We start from the raw sequence: 20,776 nt of genomic DNA on the forward strand, positions 1-20,776 counted from the left end.
AGGTCCCTTCCAACCTCAACCATTCTGTGATATGCAATTTTTACTGCGTAAGTTGAATGGAAAAGCCTCACTGGGCAGGGCAACAGTAGTATGTCAGCTACAAAAGGATCCCTCCTGGGGAAAAGAGAGAGTACTAGAGAGGCAGTTTGTTTCTCAAATCTAATAAAAAAATGGAAATAAATAATGACAACAGTCTGGTGAGGAAAATTAATCATAAGGTGACCCTGATTGTTCTTGCTTCTGAGGTTCATGAATGTAACATGTCAGATGAGGTGGGAAGGTATGTCTCATTCTGTGTTCCACTACAAGAAAATAACAATATCTAACGCAAACGTTCCTTTACTATTTAACAGTAATAGCATTATTTGTATGTTTGTGCATGGTCAAATGTGTAGTTCAGTTCTGCTACTCCTGCTCCATGCATGTTTTTCATTCATTATATTGAAGACTAAACTTAAGTGGTTATCTTAAAAATTATAGCCCAATTACCTAAATTTACCACCTTGAGAGCTCCTTAAATGCAGAAAAACTGCAGAAACATGATAAGACAGTCTGACTCCATACCTGTTAACTTGTAAAGATTTTTCTAAGCCCATGTTATAACTTTGCCGTCACACTGTTTAAAAAACCCCCTCATCCCAGAATCAAAATGTCATCTAATAAAAATTGTGTTGAAGGTTCATAACAATTTTAGGTGCTTTCAAAATATATTAGCAACTCTGAACATTAATAATTGTACTCTCATATTACTAATGTGACAGCGCAGAACAAGAATACCAGATACACAAAATCAAATAGTATGTCCAAAGCATCAATGCTTCAGCTTACTTAAAAGTTGTAGAAATTGATGAATTAAGTAGTTGAACACAACAGTGTTCTGACTAGAAAATTATCCCAAGTTTCGGACTTATCATAAGCTAATCATTAAATGCTCTTGCAGTTTAGATCTTATCATAATGAAACTCAAGTGACTTACAAAGAACTAGCCATGTAAATGAATTAGTTTCCTACCTATACGTTAAAATTAGAGGACCAATTAAGAGCGCTCTGCAGCAAACTAAATCTGTTTTCTATAGAACAGCAGCTACCTTTATCCGTCCTGAAAGCAAAGTTAGGCTAAACAAGTCAAATCAAACCTTTGTACACAAAGGTCTAACTCAAAAAATTCATGCAAAGGAATGACCTCATGTCATCATTGCAGGTCTTCAAAACAGAAAGACCCTAGAAGGTAAAATGGATCACACTGAAAACTGCAATGCATTAGAAATCAGTTAACCTTTAGCTCCTCAAACTACCTCATATGTTAAAACTTTTTTATCTTGCTATCCCAAAGAGCATGACAGCAGTTTACAAGGTTGTTTTGGATGTATCCCTGTCATTGTAAATGACTGGCAAAGCACATATTGCAACAGCTCTGAAGGTGAAGAAAGGGATAGCAGCAAGTCAGCAACGTGTCTTCAAAAGGTCAGTGTTCAAGTGGAAGCTATTAGAGACAGCACACACACAACTGAGGGACCATGTGTGGTGGGCTGTGTATCTCTGGCTAAAGCTGGGAGGGGAACACAGTCATGGCCCTCTGTCAATTTCCAGTTCGATGATAAAATCTGTGCTGTGTCTTGCTGGTACAGAACTGTTGACACTAGACATGCTGAGTTGCCCTATTTCACAACTACTGACAGTGATTTGGTACCACTGTGGACTGAAAGTATTTTTAATTGCAAGTACTTCCAATGGGCTGGTAGCTGTAAGAGTATATCAAAGGAGAGTGACAAGAACATACAGGGACACAAACCTGACCAACAAATGATAAAGGAGGTAGTGATGAGAACCAAACCTGGTCAGCCACACTAATTGATGAGAGCATGTGAGAGTGTGAAAATGTTTATTCTAGTGAGGTTATCTGACTGGGGACCTTGTCAGTTGGGAAACTGAGGGAAAAGGGGGAAACCAGAAACAAAATATACAGGAACACAGACCTGACAAAACAAACAGAGACAATGATAAGAAACAAACATCGCCGCTAACTGATGGGCTATCAAGAAACTACAGGTGCCACTTCCAGGAAGATCAACCTGGACTTTGCAACTGGTAAGACTGTAAGCCTGGGGAGACCCAGACTGGGAGGAGTGTGAGAATCAATAGAGCTATACAAACCCACCAGTGGCTGGAGCAGGACCACAAGTCACAGCTTGTCTGCCTGGTGGTGGCTGCTGGGGGCGCAGAGCATCTCTATCTTCCCCAATCCTGGTGTGCATGAGGTGTGCATGCGTTTTTACTAGCAAACTTTAAGCTGGACTAGCCAGTGAGTAGGGGAACCTCAGGTCTAGGCCAGGGCATCAGGTGGTCAGGAGGTCTGTGCTCATATACCCAGGGGCACTTGTGAACGTGGAATGCATGACAGACAAGTGTGTGAGTGCACGTGTGTTGGCTAGTGAGCATCAAGCTGGACCAGCTGGCAAGTAGGGGACCTCTGAAGTGGGTAAGAGGGCCCAGAATCTGGGCAGGGGTGCTGTGCAGACAGAGGGGCCGTGCTGGTACTCAAGGGATCCACAAATGTGTGTGTGCTTGTGAACCTGGAGAGTGCTGTGTGTGCCTGCACTAGTGATCTTCTCTCTCTGCCAGCCAAAGAAAAGGAGGGGACTTGGCTGTCTGCGTTTATGTTTATGCGAGTCCTGTACGTAGGTACTGTTGAAGGTAGTGCCTTGTCTGTGGCCAGCCGTGTCAGTGTCCTGTGTGTGTCCATGTGTCTCTGGGATGCATACTCAGCTTCGCTACTGGTTGAACCTGAAAAAGGGAAAGTGACAGCCACATCCCTCAGCCTGGGCCGAGGCCCTGGGTCCCTGGGCACCAGGCTGGGCTCCAGTGGTTGGGCAGGAGGGTCCTGGGCTGAAGCAGCTGGAGGAGGCAGCTGCACATCTAACATCACTTAACAGTAGCTTTGTGCAAGAACAGACCTGTGAGCTGAGAGCTACCAGGCATGGACTCACTACTACTCACATCTAACCTACAGGATTCCAAAGAAGCATTTTCCTGTACAACTGGGATCAAAGTGAAGAACAGCTTGCAAAGATGGAGAAATGAAAACACTGCTACTGTGCAACAATGAGTTATATGTTGGTATGGTGCACAACAAGAAGCCAGCATAGATAATCCCTCTAGTTTCCACACTGAGAGCTCTTGATTTTATGAAAAATAAAGCAGCAGTGGTCTCAAGGAAGTAGCAGGCTGGATGCTGTCCTGGCTCCAACTCATGACCACAGGTAGTCTGAGGCACTTGAGGGAAGGTATCTGCCCATGCTATCCCAGTATGGCTTTAGAAGGGACAGGCACACAGATGTGGCTTGCACTCCGATTCCCATTTGAAACACTCCCACTACTACATACTAAACTACCCCTGAATCTTGTCTTGAAAACAGCTATTAAAAATCACTGAAAAATAATGGAATGAGCCTATCAGTTCTCCAAAGCATGTGTGAGGCATATGGTAGGAAGAAAAACCTGCAGCGTTCTTCTAAAGGCCTTTGCTTCCAACATCTATGCTATTAGATTAGACTTTTCCACATCCAGGTATTTTAGAGCAGAAAGAACTACACTTAGGAAGTATGAAAGAAAACCAGGAAGAGAGCTCCCACCAGTGTAAGAGGGTCAAATCCCAATTTACAATAACAAAGCCATGTCATCAACGGTAGGCATTTCTAATGAAAAATAATTTATCATCTTCAACATTTAAAATATGGCAGACTAGCATCAAATGATCCATCTCTGAAGTAAACAGACATTGCACAAATATAACATCAAATAAATACCAGTCAGTAATTAATAAAACTTCAAAATTTCCAGGCAGCTTTAATTACCTTTGTTTTGCTTCTTCATGCGGATAGTTGTGCTTTTAAATTTCACTGTAATGTCATGGTAAACTAGAGGGGAGGAAAAAAAAGGCATTACAACTAAATTCTTCCTTCTAGAAAAGCTTTAGATCAGCACATTTAAGGGGTACCTTTCTTTTACAGAACTGTGAACAGGAAGTTGGTTTTCCTCTGAGTTCTTTAAAGAGAGGGGTTAATTTAGGTAAATTTCTGGAATAGGTTAGGAATGTTTACACATCTGTGAATACTATGTTACTATTGTATACAAAACCAAGCTTCACTTGAAAAATACCAACTGTCTGTATGCCTCCAATGATCCTCATTTGAAGTGACCTCACATGATACAATTTAACCTTCTTCCTCATACTCAGATTTTTCATTAAGTCCTTGACTTAGTGTAAGCACTACTTCGCAACAACTAAAACATCAGTGTGTTATCAACATTATTTTCATACTAAATCCAAAACATAGCACTATACCAGCTACTAGGAAGAAAATTAACTCTACGCCAGCCAAAACCAGGACAACAATGCATCAGGGCAGGAAAGTTTTAGTTAACATCTTTTTATGCTTTGTAACTAGTTGCAACCAGTTCTTGTTGGTATATTCAGTACTTATTGAAAGTTAAAGGAGGAGTCTAAAAAACTCATAATACTTACTTGTGTGGTTCTGGTATAGCTCTATGAAATGTAAGCAGCGTATTGCTTTATTCTTTGCCTAGGGAATAAAAGCAGAAAACATTTTTCTTGATTTTTTTCTGCAAAGTATTTGAAACTTACCACTGTTCAGTTAACTAGACCAAAAAAAGCAAGAAAGAAAACTTAGGAAACAGGTTTGCCACATCCAAACCATTTACTTTTTGGTAATAAAAATGTTCTCTTTAAAGAGCTGCTTTTTCCTACCAGATTTAGTATTTTAAAAGATTTCTCAATATCATAACAACTTTATCAAACTTTGTGCATTTTAGCATTGCTACTTTGATAGCTTAGTTGAGCATTACAACACAAACTGTATTAATGTAGATAGGCAAGTAACACATTTGAAGTCTAAAGGAGCCTTGATAAGGTCACTATGCATGTGTAAGAGAGAATTTACTACACACTAACTGTATAAGCAAATTGTATGCTATATAGATATTGGAAACAAGTAAGCAAGGCGGGGATAGGTATAGACCATAGAAAAGGGAGTAGAAAGAAAATAAAGAGTGCACTAACAAAATCTCATTGCAGGGTAACCTCATTATGTGTGCCCAAAGAAGAGCAATGAAGCTGGTGAAGGGTCTAGAAAACAAGTCTTAGGACAAGCGGCTGAGGGAGCTGGGGTTGTTTAGTCTGGAGAAAAGAAGGCTCAGGGGAGACCTTATCGCTCTCTACAACTACCTGAAAGGGGGCTGTAGCAAGGTGGGGGTTGGCCTCCCAAGTAACAAGCGATAGGACGAGAGGAAACGGCCTCAAGTTGCACCAGGGGAGGTTTAGATTGGATATTAGGAAAAATTTCTTCACTGAAAGGGTTATCAAGCACCAGAACAGGCTGCCCAGGGATGTGGTTGAGCCTCCATCCCTGGAGGTATTCAAAAGTGTAGATGTGGCGCTTAGAGACATGGTTTAGTGGTGGACTTGGCAGTGCTAGGTTTATGGTTGGACTCAATGATCTTAAAGGTCTTTTCCAACCTAAATGATTCCATGATTCTATGACTATTTGTATCAAGATGGACAGATCATGCACATGGACTTACTTCTTTGCATAGACTACAAAACATACTGATTATTTAAAAAAAAAGTGTAGGTATGAATTATTTGTGCTTGTCATCAAGCAACAAATAATTCAATCAACATACTTTCCGTAAAGCATTCATCCTGTCACCTGCTTTCCCCATCGCAAAACCTGCAAGACAGAAGAGTCATTTTATTACTGAGAAATATATGAGGCAGGACCTTCAGAAAGCAGAGGGGAAAAAACAGAGCATTTCACAACCATGTTTAGTACCTGTTATTTCCGCTCCATTGCGGAGATCATACTCAGAAAATGGTCCAGAGAAAACCACAGAAACCATAGAAAGTAACAGTTTAGGAGTTATGAATACCTCACAATTGGATGCCAATTGCTTGTTGTCAAATGAAAACAAATAAGGCTTAAGTTATTTCTTTTGTATATTTGTCCAAACTTGTTCAAAACAACTGAATATTGGTGACTGCTTCAGCCAAAAGAAGTCCAGTCTTCTCCTTAAAAAGAAAGACGGGAAGGAAGAAAAAAAGGAAGCTGATGCAGATATATCAACTACATCTGTGTGAAGAGTAGCTCCAAGACCCTAGAAGCAAAGAAGGAGCCTGGGTTTCTATTAGCAAAACAGACAACAGGAAAACCAGGTTTAACATAATAGAGCATTTGCAAAAAATGCATGCTTGTAGAACAGAGGAAAAACAGACTTCCAGTTTACAAACTGCTACCTAATTCTCTCCGAACCCTCAGACCTACTCCTATTTACCAGGTGAACTGTGGTAGTGATGAAGAGACTTCACAGCAGTCTTGGAATATTTGCAGTCAGCTCAGCAGGGCATCAACTGACTGTATGGAATGAACAAGAGGATGCGACAACTGTTTTTACAAACTCTGTAATCCAACAATGTCAAGGTAGATTGAATTAAAATTATTTAACTTCAAATCAGCAGATCTAGCTTTTTTGGTCCTTTGATGTTTCTGTTGTGTTAGCTGGGGCTGTGGGTTACCTGTATCCAAAAGCCTAATCCAAACATCAATGGGATTGGATCCATTGGCCAACACTGACTCACTAATTTCATGCAGACACTACAGGAGAAATGGGCTGGAAGACATCTAGGAAAGAAATACCATGCTGACTGTTGCGGTGCTACAAGCAAAGAGGATACAACCACAAGCCTGGAGGCTGCTGTGGAAGAAGCAGACAGTCAAGGGTAGTGTCTGCTATCAGCTACCTCTTGAGACAACTTTCCCTGTGCACATACTATGCACTCAGAGGTCTCTGTCACATTCTAACTCCTGCACAAGAAAATGCAAGGAAACTGTGCTATTCTTTTATACACACACACAGAGCACAATAGCAGTGTATTAATGCTGTGAAGTCACACAATAGATTAGAAAATGCTAAAAATGAAGTCACCTGGGCAACCTCAATTCAATCATTCAGCATATATGGATTAAAGTGATAACATATTTCATGAAAAAGCTTTTCAAAGAAGAGGTAGGAAGAATTTTTTCAGAGTACCATATCTTCCTGCTGGAGAACACACCTTCCTCTATATAGAAACTTTCCTTCCCTCCAAACGGCAATTAAATTCAGCTTGAGGAACACATCTGGACTTGAATCTTTCACATAAATGAAGTTCTGCAAAACTGTAGCTGACTGGAAAAAACAGTTGTCTTATTAAAGCTCCTACATACATCCCATCATCAGAAATACCTATTCAGCTCATAATAAAAGGAGACTATCTACATCCAAAAGGTGGATGCTCTGCATATACACTGAAAGCAGGATTTTCTTTACTAGAATCATACAGCAATGCAAATGCAATTTCCTGTACTCTGTCACCAATACAATACATGCCATATTCCTACCTCCTGATAGAGGTAGGAATCCTCTATTATTTGGATTATTTACTTCACAGCTATTCACTTTGGGTTTTGTAGCTGATTCTTCTTTTAATTTTGGACAGCTGTCTTATCTCTAAGTCTATTTGAGGTCTAACGGGAATTTTAATGTACATCAGTTTGTATCCGCAAGAAAATGCATGAAAACTATCTCCTTATGGAGAAAAAATTAGCACATTCAAGGGTGCTCCTTAAATAAAACTTATCCTGCAACAAAAAAAAGTCTTTAACTCCTGGTATTTGAAAACTGAGTGAAAGATAAACACTATTTCCTCAATAAAAGAACTGGAAACCTGCAAGAAACTCATTGCTGTAAGGGTGACTGCATAGTTTCTTTACGGATGCCCTTACAATTAAGCGGTAGTAGCATTATCTTTTATAATTCTGTCTCGGAATCTGACCCATCCCAAAAGCTGGCTACCAAAAGCAAAGCATGTACTGTCAAATGAAGGATGACCAATAATTTTTGTAACTGACAAAGTGAAACAGAAAATCCTTCAGAGAAAATATACTTTTCTGGGAATATGTGCTAGCCTTTACAGATTTTTTTTAAAAATACAGCGACAGTTTTGGGTTTTGCTTTTTTAAAAGACAGTGACAGTGATCACCACATCATGGCATGTCTCCTTTTGCTTTACCAATATGTAATATTGTTAAGTATTATATATCCAGTAATATCCAATATATAAACACCTGGCTATACCATTGCATTAAAGTACTAATATGTGCATGTCAGCTTTGTCTGGCCATATCTGTTTTCTTTTGGTTGGCTGGTGTTTTGTTTTTTTTTAAATGGGACCTGCTCGTTTAGAAAACTGTAACACAGAAACTACTTCAGCCTTCTCTACATTGAGTTTCCCATCAACAGCCATAACTGATTCAATTAAGAATTTTTCTTGCAACTTTTTACTTTGCATACAACCCCATAAAAAGATGCAGTAGGGTGAATTCTTTTCTCCTCATTCGTAAAGACCAATTCTGACCAACTCAAAGGCCCTTCTGGCCACGACTGCTAAACACTTCACTTGAAGAAAGAATTGTCATTACTTCATTGCAGCATTTTCCAAACTTCTGGGGAGAGGAACACGGCACAACATGCCAGGTATCAGTCATCTGTGTCTTTGCTGTGAGTGATCTTACTAACATATGAAGCAGTACCATGATATTAGCTGGGATCCAGGGCTACCTAATCCAAGTTAGATGCCGCACTGAGATGATTCAATTGCTTCTAGAAAGAGCTTGGTCATCACTACCCTGCATGCATAACTGTGCTTAGAGTTCCGTTACAAGGAAATCACAATTAAACTGAATGCCTTTGACCAGTATTCTTTCTCCAGTCTTTGCTGAGAAAGAAAAGGAAAAAGGTCTCTTTTCAAAGCTTGTATCAGAAGATCTGTCATAATCTTACATTTCTTTGATTTGTCCTATTTAATTTATGCTGTAGACAGCATTTCTATGATTAGACTTCAAATTGCTTGATGAAGAGACATTATAGAGTCATAACGGAGAAAGCCTTCAAATAAACCAAGCCTCAAATCACTGAAGTTACTGTGAGACTGGACTTCAAGGACCCCAAGTATTCTATTTTTCCTTAAAAGTGTTAATACAGTATTTGTAGGAAGCCCATAAAGTGGATTATTATTATTATTATTATTATTATTATTATTATTATTATTGTTGTTGTTATTATTATTATTATTATCTTCCATAAAACAAGAAAGCTTCCTAAAGAGGCTGAATCAGAAGGAAATTCAGGGTCTTCTGATTTGACAGATTCATTACGAATTTCTGAATCAAGATGCTAGCTGAGACTACCAGTAAACAAGCCCTTTTTAACTAAAAGCAGTAATACTTCCAAGGTACTCTCCTGAGACTTAAGGAGAAGAAAAAAAAAAAACATACATATTTATACTAATTCTACCTAGAAATACTAACACTAGCTAGAAAATAACCCAGGAAAATGCACAACCAGCCATGCTGCCCTTTGCTGCAAAGTGGTCTCTGCTGTTAGATCAAAGGAAAATAAGACCCCAAGAACCCTAACAACATTAAAGTGATTTTCAAAACCAGAAAGACAAATCCACTTACTCCTACTTTCTTATGACTCTATCTGCTCTACTAACCATGGAGGCCCAAATTCATTTTAGTCAAGCACAGGCACCTCTGTGAACAGCACACTCAGCTGTGTTTTCTTCTACCATCAGTGCAAGGGGATGAATATTTCCTGGGGCATGTCAGCCCACCTGCAATTCCAGGCACCTTTTGCAGGTGCCTGATTCTTTTCTTTGACTTGGGAGTAAAGGACTACACTTTGCAGCTAGGTGCTTAAGGCTAGGTGAAACAAATGCAGATATGCATGGCTGAATACTTTCAGGCTTTGGTTTTTTTTAAACATGAACAGTATCTACAGTAAAAAGAAACAGTGTGTACAGGAAAGCATAGATGATTGCTCCCTTCTGGTAGGATCTACCAGTGTCAGTTCTATCACTCTAGAGTTAAATAAAAAAATTATTTTACCACTAGGTAACATATGCTCCAAACCTAACCACATACTACTAGTTTTCCCAATTTCTTTTTTATACAAAACAAGCTGTTCAAATGAATACATACATAATTTGACTATAAAGCTTACTTTTATAGATGAAACTCAAAATTCTTACAGGTATTTCAATATTGCCCAGTAGAAAAAAGGGTAAATTTTCTTTTTTTTTTTTTAAGTATAAAAAGTCCCTTTAAATCACCATGCCTCCCAAAGTCCTATTACAAACAATGACTAATTTGGCATCTTTTACAGCAGTAAACACACATACCTGCAGCCCCTTTACCATTTCCAATAGCCACTAAGGTACGTATTGATTTTTTTCTGCCTTCCTTTGCCTTCATACAGAACACATTTTTCACCTGAAGAAAAAGACCACAAAGTTTCTTGTCATTATGGCACAGTCCAACTGTATTTTTTTTAAAGAGAGTCAGTTTACCAAAAAGACATTAGAGGTCTGTGATGAAATCTTACAATATATACTGTTTTTGTCAATGGGTATCATCTGCAGTGGGATACTGGCTTCAAGGCATTAAATACGTAAAGGCTGCTAAAAACCTATACTCAGACACAGAAAAAGTTACTCCAGTACAGTTTCATTAAAATATCCCCTCTGTTGTGTTTAGCTGCACAACAGATGATGCTTTAATGCCACTACTTTCATGTGTGATTTCAATCACGATGAAAAAACATGGAAAAAAAAATTGAAAGTGGCATTAATATCTCACTGCCCCCTTCATATTTTAACATATTTTAGAAGCACTCTCAGGAATTGCTCAAGGCATGTTGTCGCTTTACATGGGTTAAAACTTACGATTGAAATCTACTTGCAGACTGCAGAAGTCAGTCTCATTACCGAGATGACAGCTGATAAAAAGAAGACTTCATTTAAGAGAGAGGAAGAAGAAAAAGGTATTTCATTCCTGGAACTAGAGATGTTTACAGAAACTCGGCAAGAAATTCAAGCAGAGATGCAAGAAAGCTATTTAGTTTGGAGTGAGGGTATACAACAACAACTGGGGGAGTCAAGTGGCCTTATGGTTAGCATTCTGGAAATCTAGATTTGCTTCTGCCTCTGCTAGAGACTCCCCTGTGTGACTATATGCAAGTCACTGCTTTATAGTCTCCCACCTTAAATGTTCTAATATATCATCTGAGATCATTTGTCCATCTAGCTCCTGTTCTAGTTTCCTTGGGTTTGTTTATATATTAAAATATATGTTTATTTAACTATAGACATATATTTTTATATATAGTTTATATACTGTATATAAGATATAAACTATATATAAAATCTAAAAATATATAGTATATATAAAATATATACACATATGAAATAACATACTGGATATTGCTTGACTGTGTTAATATCTGTGTCTCTGAATTACCAGTCAAAAGGTACAATTTACTTCATAGTTCATTTCTCCCCTTCCTCTCAAATGCATCAGGCTCTACTTTCTTGAAGCCTCAATATGATTTCCATAAATTATAATAACAGTTAAATTAAACATGCATTGTTAATATGTGAATTAAGCAGTGCTCCCCCCTTTTCCCTACATGTAACTCTTCAGTAAGCTAGTCTGGTTGTAGAGTTATACATCTGAAAGTAGATTATTATAAAATATTTGGTCACGGTGTAAACATTCTTACTGAAATTCAGGGGAAAAAAAAATCCACTTCATGGAATTCCAGTTCATTAGGTACAGATTAGGAACGAGTGCTTCTGAAAAATTCCACCTTGTTTTCATTAAAATAAAGATGCTGTTAAATTCAAGGTGCATATATGTTCTAGAGAGCATTTTGAAGAAATATCAGCTTTGCTAATTGCTTATTCCAAGCTATTTTTCTTTCTGCAATCTTATTGCAAGAAGAAGCTAAAAAAACAAGCCCCCTAAGATGAAACTGCCTGTGGAAACAGGCTATTTACAGAAAACGCAAAATAATGATGAAAGAAAGAAAAGAGAGTGAAGTACAGTGATCTGTCCAGGAGCATCAAGAGCATACTGTTTTTGCTTTGCACATACTTTCGTCTTCCATTGCCAATCTTGCACAAAAAAAAAAAAAAAAAAAAAAAAAAAAAAAAAGCTGGCATGCGTGTTGTCAAAAATAAAGGATGTGATGTTTGTAGAATCTACTTAAAAATTATTTTTCTCCCTTTCCAGAAGGTGGCAATAAAGACACATACAATGAGCTTCTCCAGAAGCCTTCCTAAAACTGCACTTGTCAGCAGTTTCTGAGCAGCTCTGAAGGAAAATGTGTTCAATCACCCATCACAATCAGGGCTATTGCATCTCTCCTGAAACACTGTGAAAGCCTTTCAAGCTTGATAATGTGCACAGGCAGCCATGACTGCTGGAACAAGAGTGTCCTTAGATTCTCCCCACCACAGCCCTGTGCCTCCTTACATCAAAGAAAGCAGTGCTCTTCTGGAGTGCACTCAGCCATGCTTCCCTTCTATCTTAGAAATAAAGCATGCAGCTGAAAGCCTATCATTAAACTGCACTGGAATTAATTAATACATAACGAACAACGTGCCACTTTTAGAACAGCACGACCTCTGAAAAGTAACTGAAACTAAGACACAATTACCCCTATTTACTAGATTGACACTCAAGCCAGATTTGAACCCAATTTTTTAAATCTGAAAACAGATGCATGCTCAACCTTAATCACAGTGTACTTCAAATTGACTGTCTCCCTGCATCCATCATCCAGTGGTGATAATGCAAATTCAGCTTTCTTTCGAGAGCTGAGGAAAGGACAGCATCTCTCAAATACAAAATGAAACCACCTCAGACATTTATTAAGAGGAGAAATGGTAAGTAACAGTTTCGAAGGTGGAGCTGAAAGTGTGGAAATAGACTACAGTCAGAGACAGGCTGCTAAAGGTTATTGTGATTTCAAGTACTTATTAGCTGTTGCACTCTGTTAGGAAAAGGTAAAAACCCAACACTTCTCTAGAGGTTTTGTTCTTGTAAAAGCAGAATGAATGACAGACCAAACTGATTGCCTTTGGAAAGTCTTCCTTTCCAGAAATCCCATTCTAGTCATGATTTTAGGAACCTGCCACCTCTAGGCCACACTCTTGACACTGCTATTCTTTTGCTGCTGTTATGCAGAGAACAGTGTCTGCACAGGCTGATCCCCTCATGGTGTAAGGTCCTCTGGTCCCAATACTTCTCTAAGGTACAAGGTAAGACAAGATAAAATGAGAGCAGTGTGCAGTGCTGAAAGAAAAGCACTTCCATGCAAGTAAGCCTAGAGATGCTCAGGGACATAGTTAAAAGGCTTGGGAAGCCAGTTACCCAAAAGAATTGAGTAATAAACTTGTAAACAAAAATCAAGCCCATGTTAGCTACATCATGTCATATCAGCCTTCTCTTCTCTGTGAAAAGCACCAAGGGCAGAGCAGATTTGTATCACGGTGACAGAACATCTCCCACTTGTAACTTAAACCTACCGTACCTAAAAATCAGAAATTGCACAAGCTAGCTGGAGGGCAGAACTAGTATTGCTGACAAGTGACAAGGATGTCATATGGTTTCCCTAAAAGCGTGCAAATGGTCAGCAGTGGCCAGGGCAGTGCTTCAGGAGAAGGTAAATTAGTCTGTCTTCTGATATGATTACTAAGATGTGACCTTCTCAAGAACAGCTAGGTAATGAATTTATCAGTTCATACTGATGTTTAATGTAAGTGTTTAGAGAGGGCTCAATTCAGTAGCCCATCAGAGGTAAAGCTGTTATAGCTCCATGCTCCCAGGTCCAAGAAGTAGCCAGGTGTTAAGGGATGTCAGGGGTGGACACAACCTCCCACAGCTCTGGGCCCAGGACTTTGTCCCACCTGGCCACTGGAGCCCAGTCCAGCCAGGCTGAGGGATGTGGCTGCAGGTTCAAAAAGTAGCAAAGCTGAGTATGTATCCCAAAGACACATATGCAGGACACTGACATGTCCAGTTATAGTCTGTCACAGACAAGGCACTGCCTTAAACAGCACCTACATACAGGACTTGCATAAAACCCAAGTATAGACAGCCATGTGCCCTTCCTCCTCTTCAACTGGTAGAGACTGAAGTTCACCAGTGCAGGCCCATACACACCATTCTCTAGATTCACGAGAGCATGAACATTTGCAGACCCTCCAGGTACCAGCATGGCCCCTCTGTCCATCTTATAACACTGCCCAGACCCTCTTACCCGCTTCATGGATCTTCTGTTTGCCAGATGGTCCAGCTTGGTCCTCACTAGCAAACATGCGGCATTCACATACTCGTCTCAAAGGCACTCCACATTCACATGTCCCCCTCAATACAAGCAACTGGTCCTCTGCTTGCCTGACCCCATGCCTGGACCTCAGGCTTCCTACTCGCTGGCTAGTCCAGCTTGAAGTCTGCTGGTAAATTACACCTCCCTCCCCCCGCACCAAACATCAGGTTGGGGGAAGATATGGACCCTCACCTCCCTGCTGCCTCCACAGCAGCTGACACCAGGCAGACAGGCTTTGACCTGCGGTCCTGCCCCGGGTACCAGCGCTGAGCCCCTGACTTGCTTCGCTCACCCTGGTCCCCCCGATTAGCTGATTTTCAGGACACATACCATTCCTGCACCAGTGGCTGGTGGCAAAGACCCTCATCTGCTCCAGTAGCTTGCACTGAGACCCCATTCACTCCGGTTGCTGACACCACAAGTCAGGGGTGCCCACACCCCCCGTTTGATTGCAGTTGCTGGCACCAATTTCACTCCCACTGGTCCCCTCATGTAGCTGGCACCCCGGGCTCAAATTCTGTAGGACCATCCCTAGATGCAGAGAGCTATGGCCCCTCTAAATACTGACACTAGGACCCTCGCTTGTTCCAGTAGGTGACACCACAGGCCACAGGGCATCCACACCCCTGGTCTGACTCCAGTCGCTGGCCCAGTGTCCACTCAATGCCAGTTCACCCAAGAAGTCCTTGCACTTAGTCCCTGCAGACCTCACACACACACGTGACAAAGAGTGAGATAAGACAGAGAGAAAATTATGAAAGGATTTAATAGGAAGATAGACTACCATCTACCAGGTGCAGGGCTCAGTCAGACAAGCGTACAGACTGGCCTCATCTTAAATGCAGCCAGCCCCTTTTATAGTCCTCCTTTCTGTTTGTTCCTCCTTTGTTCCTCCCTGACCCCTTCCACTGCACATTTCTTCACCAGTTTGCACAGTTCCAGTGACATCCCTCCAACATTCTGGATCCTCAGGTTTGCATCCTTATCAGTTACAAAGTACTGGTTTGCCTGCAGGTTTTTGATAGCCCATCAAGTGACAGACAAGGTTTGTTTCTTTTCTTTGCCCCCATTACATCTGTCTGTCAGGTTTGTGTCTCCATATATTTTGCTTCCCCCTTTCCTTGGTATCCCACTGGACCTCTATCAGATAATCTCAATGAAATAAACATTCTCACATTCCACATACCCTTAGCAACTAGTATGGCTGACCAGGTTTGGTTCTTATTACTGCCTGCCTTAGTTTGTCGGTCACGTTTGTGTCTCTGTATGCTCTCTTTTATGGCTTCTCCCTTATTATCCCCTTTTTACATTGAAAAGGTCCTTAACCATGCACCCTTAAAGGAGGAGATGCTCTCTCCATCCATGCACTCTTAAAGAAAGCTGGAAATGCAATCCCAGGGGGCACAGACACAAACACACCTATACAAGACATCCATGCATATATACACAGCAAGCCCTGCAGATCAACACAAACAGAAATGAACAACACTCCCACAAACACAAACAGTACTAATAGCCTCATCCTGTTCCTCTCTCTGGCTGATCAGGATGAAGGTCCATTAGTGGGAAATACATATACTCCAGTTGCTGGCACTTAGATCCCCCCATACACGCACATGTACACAGTAAACAAGAGTCTCTAGCCCAAGAAAACAGTTAGAAATTGAGTTTAATAAGAAGTCAGGACAGACTGTATTGATCAGACACAGGTCATGGCAAGACAAGCATGCTGACCAGCCCTGCTTACATGAGAGCCACCCTTTCTATCCCCTTATCCCTCTATTTTCCCACACTTGTTCCTCCCCAAATCACCTAGATCGCTCCCTTGCTCTCCCTTTGGTTCCTGCCCTAGACATCCCGTAAGTCTTGTATATTACTGAAATGCTCCTTCCCTGCATTCCATAATGTGTCCCCTACCCCTTGGCAGTAACCCCCCCTGATGAGGGCAGACAAGCCTTTTATCACATACTCTAACAGTCAGTATTCTCTCCATCTTGGCCAAGAGTAGAGTAAAGAAAGTACTCTCTTGAAGAATTTGATTCAGTAGCTATAACCTCTGAGAAGCAGGAAGATTAGAACCAGTCATCCTGTTCACAGTGCATCCATCCCCCAAGGACACAGTAAGTGGAGAAACTGCAATACAGAAAATAATCTGGACTCCTACCCCCGTCATGGTTTAACCCCAGTCAGTAAGCAAGCACCACACAGCCGCTCGCTCACCCTCGGCTCCCCCCACCCCCCACCCCCGGTGGGATGGAGGAGAGACTTGGAAGGACAAAAGTAAGAAAGCTTGTCAGTTGAGATAAGAACAGTTCAATAATCAAACTAAAAAAAAAAAAAAAATGTAATGAAAAGGAAAACACGACGACAGAGAGAGGAGCAAAACCCAGGAAAAACAAGTGACGCAGCCACTCACCATCCACTGACCAATGCCCAGCTAACTCCCCCCAGTTTATATACCAAGCATGATGTCATAGGGTATGGAATAGCCCTTTGGCCAGTTTGGGTCAACCGTCCTGGCTGTGCCCCCTCCCAGCTTCTTGTGCACCTCCTCACTAGCTGAGCATGGGAAGCTGAGAAGTCCTTGACTTAGTATAAACACTGCTTAGCAACAACTAAAACATCAGTGTGTTATCACATTATTCTCATGCTAAATCCAAAACACAGCACTATACCAGCTACTAGGAAGAAAATTAACTGTGTCCTAGCTGAAACCAGGACAACCCCTCACTCAGCAAAACAGATCAAAGTTTTTGAGCAGATACTTGAAGTGTTTCTCATATAGGCTGACTCATCACAGCCCTGGGATAAACCCCAAGTGCAGTTCTCATCCAAATTAGTAATAAGCCCAACCTGCAGAGAAACTATTGACTAAACCGTGTTTAGTGCTGATAGTTTTCCCGTCACGTGTGAAACACTCTCTTTTATAACTCACCAAGAAAAATAACATAGCTCAAATGCCCTACTGACACAGTCAGTAACAACATAGCTCAAATGCCCTACTGACATGTCTAAATGTGGCTTCATACTACAGCTCACATCTGAGTACAGATCCTTTAGATTAACACCATAATAATGCATGCTCAAAGCCACACTACATCTCAAATGGCTTTGTTTCATTTTCAAAGGATGATCCATAATCATGCTGAATTATAATTCACTTAAAAGCTTCTGAATGTTCCAAATGCCAATTATTTCATCCATACAGGCTGACAGGTAAAAGAGAAAAAAAGATTTAATTATTTAATCAACAGAATCAGTCAAAGGTACCATCCCTAAACTCTACTTTAAAGGAAGGCCAAAACTCTTGAGAACTCAAAAAATATCAGAAATAAATTCTAGTGCACTGCTCTGACCTCTTGTTCTTTCCTGTGACAGGTTGCTTCAGGTGCTGTCTTAAAAACTGCCTGAAATTTTCATTGTCACTCTAAAGACACTGTCAGTATCATCCAGGGAACAGAAAACTTCCCTGCAGTTCTCAAAGCAAAATCTAGAGCTCCAATACCGCAAAAGTACCTTTGAGACAACATCTCATTTGAAGTAAATTGTTACTCGGAGAGTATCCTGTATACCATAATTTTTTAGTCAAGGATGTCAAACAATGGATCTCAGACACTGTAATTCATGCAGCATTTCCTTCTCACAAGTCTTTTTTATTGCACACTTTGCAAAAACAATAGCTAGAAAACAATTTCCAGTGACTTATAAAACGAAACAAAGGTTTTAGACTGCGTATTAAGGAATATTCTTTTTCTCATAAGTAGCAAGTCTACAAAGATTAATTCTGTGGTCTTAAAACAAACACGTACTCGTGGGTTTTTTACTGCTTCATGGGAAGTTGAAACTATGGCTTTATATTCTATTAACAACTCCCTGCTGCACCTAGACTATTTTTGTTTAGTGGATGCAGAACAAATGACTATACATTGATACAGTTACAACTCTCTTCTGTGTTCATATTCCCTCTCTATAGTTGCATGCACTTTTGTGACAACACATTTAGAAATACTTAAAACAAGGTCCTTCATATCATTTTGACCGAACAAACCTTTGTTTTTCTGACTTTACTCCTGCTTTCCACATGCCAACATAAAGCTACTGTTCCTAAGGCAAGTCAGTTCTCTGTGGCTTGGTAAAGAAAGCCTAGTGGTTCCTAGCGTCACCATCCCTGAACAGTGCCAGAACAGAATGAGGTTCCCCACACAACCAACCTTCGCTACTGCCCCACTGATATTTGCCAAGGGCTGGATTCAGATGATCAAGTAAGTACAGGTGACATTCAACTGCAAGAACATAAACCTTGAAACCTCTGCTAATCTTTTCCAGCTAGGAAGACTGACTAACTCTAAGCCTGCTCAGATTTTGGGTAACACACAGCTCATGCTAAGGGCTGATGCATGCTTGGAGCAGCTCCATTAGGTTGAAGTGAGGGCAACACACAGGCAGACACAATGGCCAGGAAGGGCTAAAGGTCATTATGCAGCCACTGCCACCTGCAGCTTGCCATCCCCTGCAGCCATTATCCTTGCGTACTGATTGTCTGGCAGTTTCTTCAGAATCCCCTAACTCATGGCAATGGTACAGACCAAACTTCCAAGCTGGATGGTATAAATATGTCAGCTTACCCAGAAAGATTTCGAAGTGGATCCAACAGCAGCTGGACTGCTGAGGCTTTCGTGCTTCCTCGTGTGATACAGGGGATGCCCGCACCGTGACAGAGAAGGAAGGATGAGTGCTCTTACTGTTGGTCTGGCAACTATTTTGTTCACAGATGTGTGAATTACAAGTTGCAAGTGACGAGTTATGAATTAGAGAACTTTTTGAGTCACAAACCTCATGAATTAAGTGATGAACTAGTGAATCCACATGTTAGACTAGTCAGTACAAAGGGGATTGAGTGCTTGTTTGATGCGTTTGTTTTCCTTCCTAGTAAGCTCATAAAATAAAGTTTAATTTACAGAGTATGTTGACCTGTAACTTTGAGCAATCCAAACGGACCGTGACAAGCACACCTAACACTACTTTGCACATGGGCAGCACAACTCACGTCAGATGCAAGTTGTGCAGACCCTGATCAGAAAACTGCTGTTTTCCAATTGCTGTCTTCAGTCTTGCTTCTCCAAAGTGCCATACAACAGTTGCATCCAAACAGGTCTCAGACAATCAAAACAAGCATGCTTGAATCCAGCTAAATGTCTGAAGAAAACAGTGGCAGAACAAGCAAACAACCGAACTCACTAGACAGAAACCACCAGCTTTGAGAAATTACAGGTTTTGCATGAAGTCTTGGCACATCAGGACTCAGCTATGAACTGCTAATACTACAATACAACTCTGTGAAGTATATCCAATCTCAAGTCAATTCAACTAAGAATAAAGTCTGTAAAGAATACTACTGGAGGTATCATGCAAAAAAAGAGAGAGAAGATTTAGGTGAAAGCCTACAATCTGGCTTCATTTACTGCACACTACTTTGATTATAAGACAAAAGTATTTCTTCTCAAAGGCTTTCTGTACAGTTCATCACTAACTCAATTCCTGGGAAAATATAATTCATGTGCTATTCAGAATATCCACTCAATTATCCACTCAATGCAATTTACTTTGATTCTATCTAAGGAAGAACCAGTTAGTTATTTTTACTATGCAAGTGTTAAAAAGACCTCTCTTGTCCTTTTCTTCTCTCCCTTCCACACTGAGAAAGTAAGAACAAAAACCACCCAAACACCCAAAAGAAAAAGGTCCACATACAGTTTTGTCTACAACATAAGAAATAATGAGAGATAACCCTGAACTAAAATAACAACATAAAATGTTTTTGTATTTCAAGGACGAAAAAAGATACTACCAACATCCCAGTACCCAGCTCATGACATACAAAGCTCTGTATATAAACCAAAGCACCAGTGTACTTATATCTGCAGCAAGTAGCTTTTGCTTTAAGGACAGTACCAGTGTCTTTATGTTTGCTGCCTTTTGCACCATTTCTCTGTACAAATTGAGTGTATTGCCTGACCTGAACTTCTTTAGCAAGTCCAGATCTTTCTGTAATTTAACACTCAAACACAAATCAACGTGGGTTTTTTTATTATTTTTTTTTAAAAACAACAGTACCATATCCTAACCACCTGGCTGAAAAAGGGAACTATTCTGACACTGGAAAGGTTGCACTGACCCAGTTACAATGGGGCCATGCATGCACAAAGTTCTTCAACTGAAGTTAACTTTATTAGAAACAGGTAGCGAAAACAAAAAAGCATGAACATAATAGTAAGTGATCAAAAGGCATCATTTTCACAGCTCGCAGAGGGAAACTTCAGTGTTGGACAAAAAAAAAAAAAAAAAATCTGTCTTTTGCAAAGGGCATTATTTATAACTTTATCTTCTCCCTTAGAAAGGTCCCCTTCGTGAAAGATTCCAATGGCCACTAACCCCATATTATGTGTTTTCAGGCCTTACTGATTACTAGGTTTCACTTTCTAAT

At 40.4% G+C, this 20,776-nt stretch overlaps 1 protein-coding gene across 1 annotated transcript in view; it reads right to left on the reverse strand.

Annotated features, from left to right (window-relative positions):
• Window positions 1-20,776, reverse strand: part of MRPS5 (mitochondrial ribosomal protein S5) — a 74,202-nt gene that overhangs the window by 12,469 nt on the left and 40,957 nt on the right. Inside the window, exons 6-9 of the mRNA XM_009461879.2 lie at window positions 10,301-10,391; window positions 5,704-5,750; window positions 4,526-4,583; window positions 3,855-3,917 (exon numbers count right to left, since the gene is read on the reverse strand). Of these exons, the coding sequence (XP_009460154.1) occupies window positions 3,855-3,917; window positions 4,526-4,583; window positions 5,704-5,750; window positions 10,301-10,391 (259 nt within the window). The remainder of the gene's footprint in view (window positions 1-3,854; window positions 3,918-4,525; window positions 4,584-5,703; window positions 5,751-10,300; window positions 10,392-20,776) is intronic.

Source organism: Nipponia nippon, unplaced genomic scaffold, assembly GCF_047370975.1.
Source record: "Nipponia nippon isolate SJK-2023a ecotype South Korea unplaced genomic scaffold, ASM4737097v1 scaffold_4, whole genome shotgun sequence".
Classification (NCBI taxonomy): Eukaryota; Metazoa; Chordata; class Aves; order Pelecaniformes; family Threskiornithidae; genus Nipponia; species Nipponia nippon.